This window comes from Ursus arctos, unplaced genomic scaffold (genome assembly GCF_023065955.2).
Source record: "Ursus arctos isolate Adak ecotype North America unplaced genomic scaffold, UrsArc2.0 scaffold_9, whole genome shotgun sequence".
Lineage (NCBI taxonomy): Eukaryota > Metazoa > Chordata > Mammalia > Carnivora > Ursidae > Ursus > Ursus arctos.
This window is the reverse complement of record NW_026623111.1, coordinates 37,856,198-37,874,681: the sequence shown is the minus strand read 5'-3', so window position 1 is coordinate 37,874,681 and position 18,484 is coordinate 37,856,198. Positions and strand designations below refer to the sequence as shown.

At 41.1% G+C, this 18,484-nt stretch overlaps 1 protein-coding gene across 6 annotated transcripts in view; it reads right to left on the bottom strand.

Annotated features, from left to right (window-relative positions):
- ATP10D (ATPase phospholipid transporting 10D (putative)) overlaps positions 1 to 18,484 on the bottom strand; it is a 104,732-nt gene that overhangs the window by 22,094 nt on the left and 64,154 nt on the right. For all 6 annotated transcript variants that reach the window (XM_026508835.4, XM_048211753.2, XM_044387709.3 and 3 more), the window contains 5 exons: positions 12,598 to 12,786; positions 9,782 to 10,391; positions 9,044 to 9,150; positions 6,687 to 6,813; positions 4,877 to 5,061 (listed from right to left, as the gene is read on the bottom strand). In XM_026508835.4, coding sequence (XP_026364620.2) covers positions 4,877 to 5,061; positions 6,687 to 6,813; positions 9,044 to 9,150; positions 9,782 to 10,391; positions 12,598 to 12,786 — 1,218 coding nt within the window. The remainder of the gene's footprint in view (positions 1 to 4,876; positions 5,062 to 6,686; positions 6,814 to 9,043; positions 9,151 to 9,781; positions 10,392 to 12,597; positions 12,787 to 18,484) is intronic.

The following is an 18,484-nucleotide window of genomic DNA, read 5'->3' as shown; positions in this document are numbered from 1 at the left end:
CTCCCTTGGCGGCCATATCCAGCTGAATTTATCATGGTCATTCTTTAGCAATTGCTGTGTCAAGGCAACCCCAGGTAGTGAATAATCCGTTACTTCTGAAGACCTCCCAGTTCTTCCGCAGAGATTTCCATGAATATGTGGGGACCAGTTAATAGGATAGAAGACATCTCATCCCCCCTCCTACAACTAAAAATAACTTAGAATTTCTTTATTTGTACAATTTACCTTCTCACACAGGGACTCTCAAGAGTCCTTTGGTCTTTTTCTATCACTTACGATCTGCTTGACCTTAGGCAAATTATGTCACCTCTCTGAACCTCAACTTTCTCCCGTGAAAAATGCAAATGTCTACACATGGTAATGTCATTGTGAAGAATGAGTGAGAGAACATGTGCAAAGCTCCTCGTGTAGGCATGGCACAGAACTGAAAGCAATAGTGGATTCAACACTCTTTCGGATTCAGCATTCGTTCATTCATTATTTATTGAGAAACCACTTTATACCAGAAAACATTTTAGGCGCTGGGGATTGGTCAACGAGCACAAACACACACACACAGACACACACACAGACACACACACACACACACACACACACACACACACAAAATCCCTGCTCTCGTGGTGCTTACGTTCTGGTTGAGATGTTCTCAGTGGTGCCTGTCATGTTTGGTTTGCAGACATCCCTCCACTCTCCTCACCCCCACATGGTTAGGAAGTACTATAAAGATAGATATCATTTTTAATTTACTTTTGAAGCCTTCACAATGCCTAAAAGAGCCACGTCAGACACTGAACACTCGTTGGATGGATTCTACTCAAGAAGACTAACAATAGGGGCACCTTGGTGGCTCAGTCAGTTAAGTGTCTGCCTTCCCCTCAGGTTGTGATCCCAGGGTCCTGGGATCGAGTCCTGCATTGGGCTCAGTGGGGAAAGTGCTTCTCCCTCTGCCTGCTGCTCTGCCTGCTTGTGCTCTCTCTGTGTCAATAAATAAATAAATAAATAAATAAATAAATAAATAAAAAAGAAGACTAACAATAAAATTATCCAGGAATTACTGTGTCAAGTGACCACAAAGAACAGAGCCTAACAAAATCCAGGAGCCCTGCATTTAAGTTTAGATGTTAATACTGAAAGAAAAAAACAAACTGAAGTTTATTCATAAGAGAGACCCTCACTCAGAGGTCCTTCACTCTTATTTCAAATGCTGTTTAATCAAGCATTTCTCAATCCACAACAAAATCAAATGGCTAGGGAAGAAGCAGATATGGATACCTAGCATGACACAGCAGACTTAACCACAGAAGCTCCACACAAGAGCTCCAACTTTAAGATGGAGCCACCCAGCAAGCTGTACCTTAGGAACACATCCAGTCTCACACACCTCAAACACCTCCTCGGAGAAGTGTATGAAGACAAATCAAATATGCCCTTTATAGGCTCAACATATAATAGCAAAAAATTATTTTTAAAAACCTTCTTGAGTTTGATTACATTAAAATGATACATTTAGAAGGTAACATACCCTGAAGTCACTGAAAATCAGCATATCAACATGAGATGATACTGAAGGTATGCAGTAAGTGAAAAAATACAATACTCTATAATACTATAAATATAGCCTCTGCATGCTCATAGTGCACAGAATACAGTCTTGAATGGATGCCCTCCAAAATATAAACCTAAATTATCTGCACATTTATAGAATGATTATGGATGTTTTTATCCTTTTGGGTGTCTATTTAGTTTTATAAACTACACTTGCATTATAGAAATGTGTGTGTGTACATATATATATATATATATATATGTACACACACACACACACATACTCAATTTCCTTATTTGCAGATTCCATATGTGTGAATTCACCTACTTGCTAAAATTTATCTGGAATCCTATAATCAGTACTTGGAGGTGCTTTTGTGGTCATTGGTGGACATGCACACAGAGAAAAATTTGAGTCATGTGATATGACTCCAGCCGAAATCGAATGAGGTGATGCTCTGTCTTCTTACATCAGCTCCCACACTGTAAATAAGTGTCCTTTTCACTGTCTGGTGACACATTTTCTGTATGTTTCAGCTTTTTGTTGATTTCATGGTTTAAAATGGCCTCCAAGACTAGTGCCGAAGTGCTGTCTAGAGGTCCTATGTACAAGAAGGTTGTGATGTGCCTTGCAGAGAAAGTATGTGTGTTAGCTAAGCTTCATGCAAGCATGAGTTACGGTGCTGTTGGCCACAATTCAATGTTACTGAATCAATTATACATATATAGTAAGTTGTTCAACAGAAACACATAGGGAATAAAGTTATATATTGATTGGTTGACAAAACAAAATGTTGAGACCAAAGGCTTATGGGGAACCTATATTTCCCTCAGGTGTAATGGTTCTGTATTCACTAATTCAGTGTTTAGGGCAACTTTATAGAATTTAACTCCACAAATAATGAGAATAACTATAGAATAACTATAGATATATATTAATTACTTAATATATAATACAATACAAAATGCACACTTGACACGTAATCAGCTGGGGGTACTTAGACAAATCACAACCTTTTAGAGTTTCAGGCTATAAAAATGAGGATAATTTTATCTGATCTGTCTACTTGTTATAACTGTCAAGTAAGATCTCATAGGAGAGTCTTTTATAGATTCTAATTAACATGAAAATAAAGAATTGCTATCTCAGGAGAAAATTTTAAATGAAACCATAAAAATAAAACTTAAAAAATTAAATGATGGATCCTGAAAGGGCTTTATATACCACAAGGCAGTAAATAATCCAAGATATGGGGGCACCTGGGTGGCTCAGTCAGTTAAGCGTCTGCCTTCCCCTCAGGTCATGATCTCAGGATCCTGGGATCGAGCCCCATATCAGGCTCCCTGCTCGGTGGGGAGCCTGCTTTTCCCTCTCCCTCTGCCGTTTCCCCCCAACTCATGCTCTTTCTCTCTCTCTCTATCTCAAATAAATAAAATCTCTAAAAAAATAAGTAATCCAAGATAAGATTATGTTAACCCTGTGCCCTGAAAAAACCCCAAGACTTCAGTAAGACTGGAAACTCTGTAAAGTTTATAAGTGGTTACACTTACTTGCAAATTTAGGAACAAGAGTTGATGGAAATTTATAAAGTTGACGTACTATACTACAAAAATGACCAGATAGTCTACTAGTTTCCAGGTGGCCCACTTAGAGTGTCACAGAAGCAATTTCTTCACTAACTGACAAACCAGGTTCCATGATCTTTCTTTTTTAACTCTTAGCATCTCCTGATGGAGAGGAAGGGGGGGGAGGAAAATAATACAGTGACTGAGCTGCTATTACGTGCCTGGCATTCTATATGCTTGGACTTAAGTCACCATAAAACTAAATTATGTTCACTGTGTTCTGTTTAGTTATCTGGAAAATTCACACAAGGTGGAATAGCTTTCAATAGTAATAACAGTCCATAGTGGATACTACATAAAGACTTCTTAAATTGTTAGTTTTAAATGCCTCTAACTATAAACTGTATGTTTACAAATAAGTTCTACAATCCTAATGATTTTACTGCTCACAAAAATGTCAAAATCAAACATCAAGAATTAACTTCTCCTTTTTTAATGTTCATTGAGCCTCTTCTGTCTGCCAGGCACTACATGTTTAATTTATAACCTGTATTTTCTCATTTTATGCCCACAACGACCCAATGAAATAGGCATTACTCTTACATCACAGGTTAAGTAAAAGGCCAGAAGAAAACTCCCTAAGGTCACATACCTGGTCATGCGCAGGCCAAGCACATGAGCCAGGGGCTTACCAACCTTAGGGCACAGCCATTTTAGTGACAAAAATGACTAATGACAATTTTCTTGTGCTCATTCCCTGGGGATGAGTGGTGGTTGTGGTTCTGGGTCTCTGGGCCACAGCCAACTGCCAAGGAGAACCCATTTTCTGTGTTGAATAAGGAAAATTCTCTTTCCTTAAAGCATATGATCTGGTTAGGTATTGACTGAGGCCTGACCTTAACAACATGGCTAACCAAACATGGCAGCCTGTGACAGGGCCCCAACAGGCAATCCAGATGGGAAGCTCCAGAGGATTTCTGAGAGGCAGGCTGCTGTCAGAGAACAGATGTCATTGATTAAGTCTGACTACTGAGGAAGGAGCGGGGAAGATTTTCCAAGCTAATTAAACAACATGCACAAATCTCAGAGAATATTACCATACTGGAAAATTAAAAAAAAAAAAAAAAACCTGTTTAACTGAATAGAACGTTTGTGTTAGAGATTAATGGGGGTGGAGCAGGGATAAGTACAAAAAATAAGCTGGATCCAAACCTCTTAAAATCCTTCTTAAGGTGAAAAAAAAAAAAGAAAAATGCCCTTCCCTTAAAACAGTTCTTCAAACTTGATATTCTCAACAGCACTATCTAAGGATTACCACTAGAGGGCATAATTACCCTGAGAGTCTATTTTTGTAATTAACCATAAAAATATTAATGTGTTCACCTGATTCTGATAGAAATCACCACTTCCCCTCAACTTGAAATAGAGGTATATCCCTGGTCCCAGAACTTGATATATTTTGTGGTTATGGGCTAAATCTTGTCAAATTCCTGGAAATCCAATGTGGAGGGGGGAAAAAAGCAAATAAAAAATAAAAAGGCAACCTTCTTCAGCAAAAATTCCTTTGAATCATGTTTAACCATGAAGCCTTTAGAAGAACTACAGTACCTTCCCAAGCACAAGGTAGGCTGCTGGACAGAAGACATAATTATCAAGGAGCTAATGGTGATCGGGTTTTTTTTCCTCCTTACATTCATCAAATCACAAATGCTCCCCTGGCTATCAAAAAGCAAAATGAAGCATTCAGTCTCACTACACATACTTTACTCTGGGTGTTGAGGATAAAGAGCTTGTCGTCTGGCTCTAGCAGTTTGCACGCATAAGCTATGTTGACGGCGGTCTCCTGCTTGTCCCCTGTCAGCATCCAGATCTTGATGCCGGCTTTCTGAAGGGCTTCGATGGACTCCGGGACTCCCTCCTGCAGACGGTCTTCAATGCCTGTAGCACCTAAAAGATAACCAAAGCGCAACAGGGCTTGTGAGAAATCAAAGCCAGCAGAAGCTCACCTAGGCTGTAACTGAACTCCACCTGTTAGCCCCATCCTGAGCTGCACACCAGTAGCTCCAGCAGCTTCCAGGCATTCAAGGGAAGTGTGAAGACCCACACCAAAATCACATACAAAGTAGTATTTGGGGAAGGAAGCCTTAGGAACCACTGAACTTATTAAACTTACTTGTTCTCCTTGTGCTAGTTTTCTTCTCTGTAAATGGAGGGGAGCTTAGAGTTTCAACTACTTATGTAACTTTCCTCTCTAATTTTATAATTCTGTGATTCTCCCAAGGGTAAGGGCAGGCTTTTCAAGAATGCCCTTGCCAATAAGTTGCTTATATTACGAAAGAGCACTGAAAACAGATATTAAAGTCCATAATTCCCTTTTTTAAACCAACTGGGACCAAATTAAGTTTTGGAATTCTAAAGTTTTTCAGAATGTAGACAGGTAACATAGTGCATCTGTGTTTTGAAATATCTGCGAATGAAGCGTATTAATATTTCTGTAGAAACTTATAAATGTCTGTACTAATTAGATAATAAAGACTCATAAAATCTTACCAAGTCAGGCCTGATTTTGTAGCCAAATGAGTTCTGGCACTAAACCCACAGAGCATTTTTGAGTTTGGAATGTGGAATGTGGACCCATACATAGACCCTGTCACAGAGAAATGACATAGATTCGGCATCATTACTCTGCTGGCTCCATACAAAGTGAGATTGTTGTTTTTCTCTGAACCAGAGGAATGGAGCTCGGAGAATGGTCTCTTGGTATGTTAGTGCTTAGATCAGAGTCTAGATCTCCAGACTCTGACACAGTGGTTCTCAACTCTGGCTGCCTCTTTAGAATTCCCTGGGGAGCTTTTAAATATTCAAACCCCCCGGCCACACGTCAGACCGACTGAATCAGATTCCCTGAGAGTAGGATGCAGGCACCAGTGTTTTTTAAAGTGCTCCAGATGAGTTCAGGATGCAGCTCAGTCTGAGCCAAGAGGTGTCCGTTGTGCAACCTTTAGCTGCAATCAGGAAGTAAGAGAAGAGAGAGAAAGAAATTTCATTGGTCCGGTGGTAGGAACAGAATAAAGAACGTGGGCCCTGGAACTAGATAGATCCGAGTCTCCTAGCTCTGTCAGCTATTAGCACGTGACTTTGAATGAGTCGATGAACTGCTCTGTGCTCCATGTTTCCTCTAAATAAGAGAGAGATTTGTTGTGCAGATTCAAAAAGACCACAAATATTATGTACCTTACCCAATGCCTGGCAAGAAACTTCAGCTGCATAGCCTCCTGAACCAGGACATTTATTTGACTTGGTATTCTGTGTTAAGTGATAAGGTTTTAAATGATCTTCTTAAGGATGACCACCCTGATCCCACCACCGATGAAGTCTAGTTCACTGCAGTGGCAAGCAGAATGAAAACAACTGGAAACTGGGTACAGATCAGACTGGACGGGGCAGAGAGAATTATTTGCTCTATTAGATCAAAGTGGGGAAAGAAACAACAAACTGGTGAACAACTTACTCAGAGATATCCAGTGTTTTCCAAATTTCTCTATTCAGACAATACAACATAGTCTACCTACCAAGTAAAGTGAGCTTGTTCTCCAACCTCATGGCAGATTCAAGGAGTAATTCTTCCCTGTGGTCAATGCTGGTTTCAGCTAAAAAATGGTTCCTCAGCCACTCTGTATATTCAGTGTCACTCATGACCTACGGGGAAGAGAAAAGAGCTATGAGAAAGGCCGTATCATCTTCCAGGATCCTGCCAGGACTGACCACTAGCAATATACAAACCAGGTAATGCCAGGCTCATTCCTCATGCTACCTGGCCACATAGCTTCCCAAATTCTGTTCTGAGATCAGACTACTGGAACACTGATGATGGATGGATGGACCCAAGAGCTCAGTATCTCTTGGAAATTCTAGGCATCATAGATGATGAAAGTGGGTTAATCTATTTAATTAAGCCAGGGAGTAGACAGTTGGAAGAGGTCTGCACTTGGTAGTTAAATCTAGAAAGATCCTAATGGTGCAGCTAAGAAAGTGGTGCCAGGATTGCTCAGCCTGAGTTACTAGGTAGCCAGCAGCACCGCCGGTATCTTTTGATGATTAGTTTAGGGGTTAGTTATTTGTAAAGGTGGAAAGAGAGAGGGAGCCATACAAGTGAAGCAAGGATGTACTCTTCCAAAAGAAATTAAATGGAATTCCTGGAGAAGGAACCAATGGTACATTTTCCTTTTTCTTTAGATTGCCACAGAGGGAGAAATCTACATTTCAATTCTGATAAAGCAACATAAGTAGAGGGAGTGAGGCAATTTCTCTATCTGCTTATTCTTACCCACAAGGTTTTTGGACTTAGGAAGAATCTGACATCTGCTGGGCTGCATTTTTATCAGGAGCAGGCAGGATCATTCCACTTGAAAAGGTACAACTCTTTCCTTTTGCTGTGATCTTGAAACTCTCCATTCTTCGTTCTACTGTGTGTGAGGCAAGCTTTTGATTCTTTATGCAGCTGGTTGACTAAGTGTTGACTAAGAGTCTGCAACTGATCCCAGTTTCCCTAAGGCAGCTCGTGAGAACTAGAATTTGGGTAAGGAATGAGAGATCCCTATGTCTGCCGTGGGTCCTAGCTACAGTCTCCCATTCCGGCTTCCAGGACGGCTATATTTTAGAAATTATAATGGATGGCAATTCATACATTGATACTTTGATCTACATGTATCTACACGTATCTCCCTGTCTTTCATTCTGCCCAGAATGACAGAGGAAAATCGATACTCTGGCTTCTAACACAGCAAAAATTAACTGCAGGGTTTAGAGCGAGAGAAAGTGGGGTGGGGGAGTGTTCATACGGAGAAGAGGGAAAGAGGCGGCAAGATGAATTTCTTGGTTCTTTTCTAATATTTCCTCTACATGGGCTGTTTGTTCTTTGTTTCATGTTCTTCAGTGTTCATCAAATTGTCTGTTATACCATTACAACTAACTTCCTTCTTTCCCTCATAAGACATCCTTCTCTTGCCTCAACTCCTACTAGTCTCTCTATACTAGATACTATACTCTAAGCAGACCACCTCCCCTTTCTGTTGCCCCCTCATCTACTCTGGAATAAATAGGCAGTTGAACTTTCACTGAAGGAAAAAGCACTATCCAGGCATTCAGTTGGCTATGTGGTTGAGCCATGATTATAGGGACAGGGTCGGGGAAGTCTTGGCTTATCAACAAAGGAAGGCTTGCATAGCCTCATTGGAGCTGAAGCTTGAATTGGTCAATACCCAAGCCACATGCTATTGGCATAAAAACTTGACCAACTTACTTCAAGGGTTCCATGTCTGTTTCTCCCCTGTCCCCGGGGGGATTCTGATAATATCACCCCTCAATTCCTTAGAGCTATGTGCTCTTTCCTATTACTTAAATTTTTTAGAAAGAATACAACACATCTCAGGATTATTCTCAACAAGAGAGTAATCAATACTGACATAACATTTAGTAAAATTACTTGGATTTATAGATTAAGACTTCTGAGCATGTAAGGAAAAAATATTTAGAACTTTAGGGGAAAATTAAGGCCAGACTCTGGCCTCATTCTTTCCAAAGAACATTTAATGCAGGAATGATATTTACAAAGTACTCAGGGAAAAGAAAGTAGGTCCAGGGATTTTTATCTCCAGCCAAACTGCAGTTATCATACAAAAGCACTCACAGATACACTGAAACAGGTGAGAGCTCCGAGAACAGAACTTGCAGGTATTCTTCTGGCAAAACACTGAGAACACACTCCAACCAATCAATACATATGGAAGACAGAAGCTATGACTACAGAGCCCACGATCCAAGAGCTTTCCCAACTGTGCAGATAAGGGTTTCATACATGCTCGTCCCCAGGAAGTGAGGGCTACGCAAGTGAAAGAATGAAGACGATGGCCTAACTCAGCAGCCTCACCTTCTTCGCTATACATAAAGTGCGTAGGCCCCGTCTGGCATAGTCATCCAAGTGTTTCTGGGTTTTCTCCCTTATTATCATCTGTTGTTTCTCGAGACTTGCTCCATCTGAAATAATTAACAAAACAAAGTATTCCTACAAGTCTGCCCAATTACAGACATGTTTTTACAAACAGTGAGATAGCTTACCCCACAACAAACAAAAGACCTTGTAGTTCTGAATCCCAAATGTACATTTCTAAAAGGGACCCTCTGAAAAAATCCTTCCCTTGTTCCTTTCTTCCTGGGGAGAGGAAAAGTACCAAGAACTTAATACGAACACCAGAACACCATTCCCACGCTGTCAGTAACAACAGTAACAAGAGCTACAATCACGCCAGAGGCCGTTCACTGAACACTTGGCATTTGGGAGGCACTGGGCAGAGGCTCTCTGCGGACGGCATACAGCAGGCCATTCAAGCTCTGAGGAACCTATAAAGAAGGGACGACACTCCCCGTTTGTGAAACACTTAGGCACAGAAATGGTAGAGAACTTCGCCAGGACGCAGCTCATGACAGAGGCCAGACCTGCGTAGCACCAAGACTTACATGCTTTCTCACCAAACCCTAGGCAGCTTCCCTACTTCACCAAGTGCAGCTGATCCCCAAATATCCACTTGTTTCTCTTTATAAAACCCACTGAGAGTGGCCGTTGAATTTCTGAGCCCTGCCCCCCACCCCAGGGCCCGTATGAACTCACCTGGGGAAGCCACTGACAGCAACTCCATGATGACCGAATCAGCACCCTTCGTATACACCACAACTTGGTTGGAAAGGGGGTGCCGAACGACAACAGACATTCTTTTTCTTACTGAGTCGAAGGGCAGGATGTGCAGGAGTTGAAATGTTAATGGCCCCAGAGCAGCAAAGTCCACCACGACCTGCTCTGGTGTCCGGGACCGTAAAGTGCATTGGTAAGCCCTGGCGGCATAGACCAAGGCCGCTTCGTCGGGGCTCTCGGCCTCGTAACACAGGGTGGAGGCCAACGGCTGTCCAGGGGAGGGGGCCACCTTGCCCTCTGGGAGGCCTGGATCAGTGTTCTGTTTCTCAACTTCTGTAGGGCAAGGAGAGTTCCTAGAGCCCTCCGGGCTCTCACTCACGTGGGAGGCCTCTTCCTCCACAGGGAAAGCTGGTTTCATTCTACTAAAGAGGGAGAGTCTGCTCACAAAGGGATTTGGGACCCCGGGAGAGGGCTCCTTCCCACTGGCAAGCGATGGCGAACTTGATCTTCGGACAGACAACCTCTGGAAGAGGTTTTTAATATCTTCCAGGGACTTGATAGGCATTCCACTCAGTGATGAGAGTCCAATCTAGGAGAGATGATTTGGGAGGGTCTCAATAATACAGTCAAGAGCTGCTGAGAACAACGATGAAGTCAACCCAGGAAACAATTAGGTAAGAAAAGAGTTACCACTCCTTAAATAGCTAGCAGCCTGCTTTGTACTTAAAACTGCCCCCGGAAAATATCAGCAAAAATAAAAATGGCCACAATGAAAAATAAGTGCTAATGTTTAGGCACTATAAATTTCTACAACCATTCAGAAAGAGATCTGGCAAATGACAGCAAAAGATAGAAAATGCTACTATTGCTAGCAGTGGGCATATTACAGCAGTGTTTCCCAACAGATAACTTAAAATATAGATAATCCATAGCAATCTTTATTATGTACATCCTAGCAAGAACAATTTAAAAATTATAAGCAAATTAAGTAGTCCAAAATAGCAAAATGGAAATATCTTCTTGAAATGTTATACAATATTTTAAAAATAAAGTTTATAAATCCTATGGGGTGAAACTGGAAAATCTATAAAAATATAAAAATTGTGTGAACAATATAAGAAACAAATGAGTAATAATACACACTTAAAACACTAGAAGAAAGTCAGTCAAAAGATTAACAAAATGGGCTTTTTTCCTCTTTTATTTTCCAGACTCTATAAAAAAGGTTGTTACTATGACTTTTTCTGTTGTTTTAAAAAGGCCAGTAAACAAAGTCACTTCCAGAAGAGTTATCAGCAGAAATTATCAACTTATCAGCAGAAATTAACAATGCATGGGAATTTCTATTACAGAATTTTTTATAATTTTTAGCCTGATTTTTTTTCTAGCTCTTAACTTTTAACAATGATTAAATGTAGAATTTAATATTAATTATGAAGGCCAATTAGATACTAAAACTTTTTCATTCAGAAATGCCCAAGATATTAAAAAGTTTTTCCTAAAAATTATTAATCTTCTGACAGTTGGAAAGACACATGTTGGTCAATTTTCACACTTGTCAGGAACTCAGAAATGAAGAGAAACAATCACAGATAAGGTTTCACATTCCTCGTAGATTCTGATTAGCTCCTTATTATTCACAGTCTATCATTACCTCAAAATATCATGAAGCTTGGGCCCTTATACCTGTAGCGACATTCTTTTAGACCACAGGGTATTATATTCTTTGGGGATAAGGGAACAATATTTTTCAAACAAAAGACACCAAGAGGTGCCTACTATGGACACAGATGTATGAGAAAAGTTGTTACATGAGGAGAAAAAAAGAACATTCAGTGATTAATTCTCTAATTACATAACCACTTTCCAAAGAGCAACTCTCTAGCTGAAAGTCTTATAAAAACAGTTTTTTGATCAAGTAAACGCTTAATTGAAAATATGTTATTTTTATGGTAAAGTTGACCACCTCTGAAGTTGCCAAAAGAAAATGATCTGATGGAAAATTAAATTTTAATTGGGTTGTGCCGCAAATTGAATTTTAAGTGGGTATGTGCAAAAGGGAAGAAAGTTATACACAAGGAAGCTAGCACAGCATGTGGTGAATCACTGGTCTTTAAAACAAGTTTTTCTTTTTAATTGAAAATGAATTTTTCCATAAATTCAAAACTACAAATAGACTTTCAAAATCTAAGCTTTTGTGGGAATTGCAGCATCTTGGTACGTTACAAATGTATTAGATTTTAAATTGAGTTAGAACTACCCCAACTGGTACATGAAAGTGATACATTATCATTAAACATGATAATGAATCCAGTACTTTATATTTTGCTTGACATCACGTATATCATGTGGGAAGTCTCGGAAGCCTCAAAGAAGCTTCCATTTGGTAAGGAAACTGCAAAATGAACACAGCCGCATTCTACCAGAGCTCTTCTCATCAGCTCTCCTCCTAGAGGCAAAACCGTAGAAGAGCACTGAGCCATACTTCGTGGGTTCAAATCTCACTCAACCACAAATTGGCTCTGTGACCCCAGGAAATTTACTTAACCTCAACTATAAAATGGGGAACGGTGGAGTAATATTACCTAATTTATGGGGTTGTTGGGAGAATTACACGTTAATATCAGTAAGTCACTTAGAATATTGTATGTGCAGAGCACAGATTAAGTGATGTATGTTAGCTGCTATTGTTATTGTCATTGAGTATTATTGTCTACATAAACGGCCAGTATAAGTACATTTAAACCCGAAGTTCTCTTCTGGAAAGTAACCCTTGTTTGCATCAGAGCCCTCACCTTCTGTCGCGGTTGGTTAGGAGCGGAGACCACCACTGTGTTGCAAATGGCCAATGCAATGAAGAAGTCGATGATGTACAAAGTCTCCGGGGGTGGATCTGGGATAGTCTCATCTAGTTGTGCAAAAAGCTGAGGTGTAATCTGACTAAACCTGTCCAAAAGCCTGGTGTCTGGTACCACATCTGTTTCCTGAAAACCCAACAAGACAAAGTGTCATAACAATAAGTATCTAAAAATGAGAGCTTTAAGTTTACACGAGAAGTAGCTTTTATGAGCAGAATTTACGAACCATGAGATTCAGTAAACTTTATTCTTCTAAAAAAGACTTAATATATATGGTGCCATTGGAAGTGAGAATAGGAAAACAGCAGACAATAAAAAAAAGGAAAATCCAGAATGCATAATACTGATGGAGAGTACCTTGACTATTAACCTAAACTCAGCAAGAGACAGGGACAACGTCTTCCACCAAAGTCTAGTTAACCGTTTTCTTATTTTGAAATACGCAGTTGCCAGCATCCACCAGCAACTGAGGATTCATCCAACAACCAAGGCGTACCAACTCCTTTTAAAGTCAGGACATTATTCATACCGTGTTATTTTAACAAAATATCTTATGGTTCGAATCACTACTATTACAAAAACAAAAGCAGAAACAAGCAAAAGAATGGCTCTGAAATAAACATTAGTATGAGCAGGTGAACATATTTATAGAGCATTACCCAGTAATATACTACAAGACATTGACGAGGGTTCCGCCAAGAGATTTCTGATCATCAAATATATTTGCCAGCTGTGCCCTGCGCCCTCCTCTTACAGATCCTTAGTACAAATTAGCTCTCAGAAGTTCTGCTATTGAAAAAAAAATATCCATTTTGTTTAACATAGTACTTCTCACACCTACTGAAGAGTACTGGTTTTAACAAAAGGATGTTGTAGTAGAAATCTGTTTATAATCCGGTAACATGTAGACAACTGCTTTGGAAACTTTTCAGATGAGCCAAAGAGGGACCATCTGCTACAAATCAAGTTTTCACAAAAGCGTCACTGTCTCCTAGAGGAGTCGTGGATGTGGTTGGTTGGCAAAGCACACGGACTGCAGGAAAGCCAGGGGACGTGATTTAGAGGCAGGAGCAAAATATGAAAATGTGAGATGTGTGATGTTAGACTTAAAGACCATGGCTTGTATTTTATGCTTAGGAGTTTGGTGAGAACGAGCACAGGCTTAATAAGAGCACAGGATGAAAATCATGTGGGCTTGGGTTCAGGTCCTAGATGCACTACATACTAGCTGGTGGCCTCAGGCAGCTTGCTTAGCCCACCGAGCTTCATTTTCCTCTTCTGAGCAATAATAAAATAGCACCTATGTCACAAGGCGGCTGCATAAAGTGAATGAGATAATGAGGTGATAACCAGCACAACAGGAACCTTCGGGCAGGTTACCAGACTCACACTGGGTCCAAACTATCTGCTGTCACAAAGCATTCTTTTTTTTTTTTTTAAAGATTTTATTTATTTGACAGAGAGAGACAGAGAGCACGCATAAGTGGGGTGAGGGGCAGAGGAAGGGGGAGAGGGAGAAGCAGACCCCGTGCTGAGCAGGGAGCATGACGCGGGGCTCAGTCCCAGGACCCTGAGATCATGACCTGAATCGCTTAACCAACCCAGGCACCGCTGTCACAAAGCATTCTTAATTTCTATTGAAATACATCAATATCTACTGTTCTGTGATATTTGACTTAGCAAAATTTGGATTTTATTGCAGTTTGGTGGAGTTCATAGGCACTAATAATCTGATGGCTGTTCTCTCATGAGTCAGCCACATTTCCTCGTGAATCTCACGTACACAGTAACACCGAGCCCGTGCCTGGGCCCTCCGCTCTTGAGAGAACAATCCTTTCCTCAACGACCTCCTCGCCAAAGTGAACAGAAGAGAGTGGTAAAGTGTGAGAAATTCCTTTCTTACTCAGTGCTTAGTCAGCCAAGGGGTGCTTGGGAAACTCGTTACATGCTATTTATCAAGGTCTCTGATTATGCCGTCATCTAGTGCTGGGGAGACTCCATGGGTTGGAAAATGTTTCTAGAGACATCTGTCTCAGAATGTTAATATACAGTAAGCCAACAAAACAAAACAAAAACCCAACTTTTTTCAGAATGGAACTCAAATGTTTAAATTAAATAGGTTTCTTTCTTGCAGCTCTTCTCAGAGAGTTTGTTGGGTATCGTACTCTTCAAGAAGAGGCTGGTATGCGCCGGCTTCCCAAATGAAATTTTTTAGAGACGTCTGTTCTGTGGAACACATCTGGGATTGCGTTAGAGACCTTATAAGCTTATAGTGATTTCACTGTATCCATGATCTCTGCACTGACTAATAACTGGCTTCAGGACGTAAGGATTCTTCTGCATTCCAAAATCAATCTAAGACAAACGAAAGGTTCCTACCTTCCACCTTTGTGGCAAACACTATTGACAGAGGTCAGTCTCACGTGCCATTCAGGGAATGTGCTGACTACAGGAACCGAGAACCTGTCCCCTGAGCATAAGAAGAGAAGAGATACAGAGCCGGCCAAAGCAGGGGCTCTGGTCAGCAAAACTCTGTTTACCAAAAGTACTCTTAAATGTGAGACTGCACAAGACAATCCTAGAACATTATAAGAAAGAAGAGCCCCTGAGATTTAAGGAAAGATCCCTACCACACTGCAGCTGCAGGCACGGAACATTCTTTCACTTAAGTTGGTCTCTCTAAATAAGCTAATCCCTAGTAACTAATATATTTAGCTGCTGAACTGAAGAGAAGGTACAGAGTTATCACAGTCAATTCTGATCTCTATGACTGTATCTAGAGGGACTTTTCCTCAGATCCAAATCTTCCTCATTGAGACCCTGTATTCGAACACTGGTTTTTGCTCTTTTTTCTGACGGACAGCCTCTGCCTTCTCAGAACTGCTATTACCCCAATAGCCAGGCCCATGTCACATGGCTTTAAATGATTCCACGAGTGTGTCCTTCATAGAGTATGTAAATTCCTTTAAAGGAAGGACCATCTTATATTGCTCTTCGGATCCCTAAATCAATACCTAGAACATGGAGAAGAATAAAAGTTTATTGTACCCGACTACCAAACACTTGCTGATTTTATATTGTATAAGAAGGCGCTGGAGAAACAGAATAAAAAGACACCATTCTTTAGAAAACATACATAAACCCCTCCCATTTGGCCTCAAATAGACATTTTTTTTTTAAGGCAGAGAAAAGTTTTCCTCCTAATTAAAGAATATAAAGCACAATGTGGATACCTTCCTATAATTAAACAAAGCCTTATCTGGTTTCATGTTGGGAGTCCAGCATCTTTGTCCAAATCTTATATAACATCTAAGTTTTAGATTTTCATGATTCACATTATACCTTCCTCCCAGGTTGTAAGGTTCATGTTCAGGTCGCTTTCTCTTTCTCCCCCCTATTTCAATCTAAATTAAACAAGCAAACACTGGCCAAGACCCCTCTTTGCCCTCTAATAGTGCTGGCTGAAGCTTCAGGGGGGCCTTGATACTGCTTCCCATTCCTCCCCCAGTTCCACCAGTAGCCAAGGCTCTTATTTCATTTCCCACTGCCACCCTACTCCAGTGTTAGGGGCTCACTGGTCCACCTCAACAACGTAGGCTGAAGTATGGACACACGTGCCTTCTCCTGGCTGTCTCAGATTCCTGACTACCACAGACCTGAAGGAAAAAAGCAAGCACCGACAACCACACACGGACAATTCCTCCCCCACATTTGCCCACAGCCCCGTTTCTGAGCCCTTGCCTGTGCCCCACACGGTCTGCCCCACACACTCTTCCTCCCTTTTCTGCTCTGCAAACCCCGACTCTAGTTTCATCCTAACTCAAGTTCTACTTCTTTTCTGGAGCCCTTCTCGATCCCTCCTCACCCCTTGAGAGATGATCACTCCCTTCTTCATGTCCTCACTCTACTCTGGATTAACCCACTATTACTGCATCTATAATATAGGATTGTATGTATTTATTTATATGTCTATCTCCTCTACCTAGAACAAAACAGAAGGAGGGGACATGTCTTACTCATTTTATATCTCAGTGTCTAGTATTTTGCCACTGTTTTTCATTAATCCATTCATTCCTTCATTTATCCCACCAATATTTGTTGATCTATGGTGTCAGGCACTCCTCAAGGAAAGAGGGGTGCATAGGACAGATAGGATCCTGGCTTGCATGGAGCTCACATTCCAAGTAGAGGAGACATCAAACTGTAAACAAGTAAGACGCTTCTAGATCGAGACAGAGAAAGACAGGGTGGGGATGGGGTGGAAAGAACTTTGGATTAGGTGGTAGGGAAGGTTTACTGAGGAGGTGACATTCAAGCTAAGTCCTCCATGACAGAAGGGAGAGCCATACAGAGATCTAAGAGAATAGCCACCCAGGTCGAATGAAAGCACTCTCACTGAATGAAAGCAGAGAGAGGATGAAAGAAGCATAAAAATACTGGCTTACAAAGAAAAGGTTTCTATTTCAAATAGGTAGAATGAACCCAGGACTCAGGGGCCTCAATGGCATTTAATTCCCAAAGGTTGGCATAATTTTCCCAGCAGCCTGCCTAGGATCCTCCCTCCCTGGCTCTCAACTTGCCTCCCCATCCAAGGTGGCATCTTACACTCTTCCATTTCTAGACATCACGGCTCTTACTGCGCTCTTAAGCTGGTATTCTTAACCTGGGCTCCACAGACAGGCTTCTGGAATTGTATGCAAATTTTTTACAGATGCTAATTTTTTAGGACAAAGAATCTATACCTTTCTCAAAATAATCTTGAGTCTCCAAAAAGGGTAAAATCAATTTGTCTAGAGCAAGAGTGAGATGATCTCATATTTCAAGGAACACCTACCTATTTATCCTATATATAGTGGTGTGGTTTTGAAAACAGAAAACAACAATCCCGGTGCATCTATCCAACCAGAATGACACATGGCCTTGAAGTATAGGGCAAGTAAATACAAAATAGACTGGGTGGAAAGACTGAGCCTGGTAAGCTGTTTCATTTAACAACCTTCAAAACTACTTCTCGAGGGGCACCTGGGTGGCTCAGTCAGCTAAGCATCTGCCTTCAGCTCAGGTCATGATCCCAGGGTCCTGGGATCGGGCCCCGCATCGGGCTCCCTGGTCAGTGGGGAGTCTGCTTCTTCCTCTCCCTCTGCCTGCTGTTTCCCCTACTTGTGCATGCTCTCTCTCTCAAATGAATAAAATCTTAAAAAACAAACAAACAAAAAAAACCCTACTTCTGGAGAATGGACACACGAGTCACTGAGCTAGGTGCTAAGGAGTCAAGATATAAGCTCTTGCTCTGGAGGAGTTAATGGTGTATGTCAGAGGCAGAAATAAGGCCTGCGTAACGAGAACCAAGGAAAGGAGGGAATGCGTTCACAGAACTCGGAAGCTGAGAAGAGTCTGAGAAGTCTTCAGAAGGAAGAATATTTAGGGGTGCCTGGGTGGCTCAGTCAGATAAGCAACTGACTCTTGGTTTCAGCTCAGGTCATGATCTTAGGGTTGTGAGATCGTGCGCTGAGTCAGGCTCTGCAGAGTCTGCTTGGGATTCTTTCCCTCTTCCTCCCTCCTCCCCGTAAGCCCCACCCACCGCTTGCATGCAGGCTCTCTCTTTCTCTCTCAAATTAAAAAAAAATATTATAATTAAAAAAAGGAAGGAGGAGTATTTAAAGTAGTTTTATAAGAAATAAGTATTTCATCAGGTTTGATAGATAGAGGTAGTTTGCCAGTAGGGTGGATAAATTTTAGATGGAGGAAAGGGTACAGATAAAAGAACAGACTTTAAGGACAGCATATTTTCTAAGAAGACAATGAGACAAAGTCAGGAAACTGA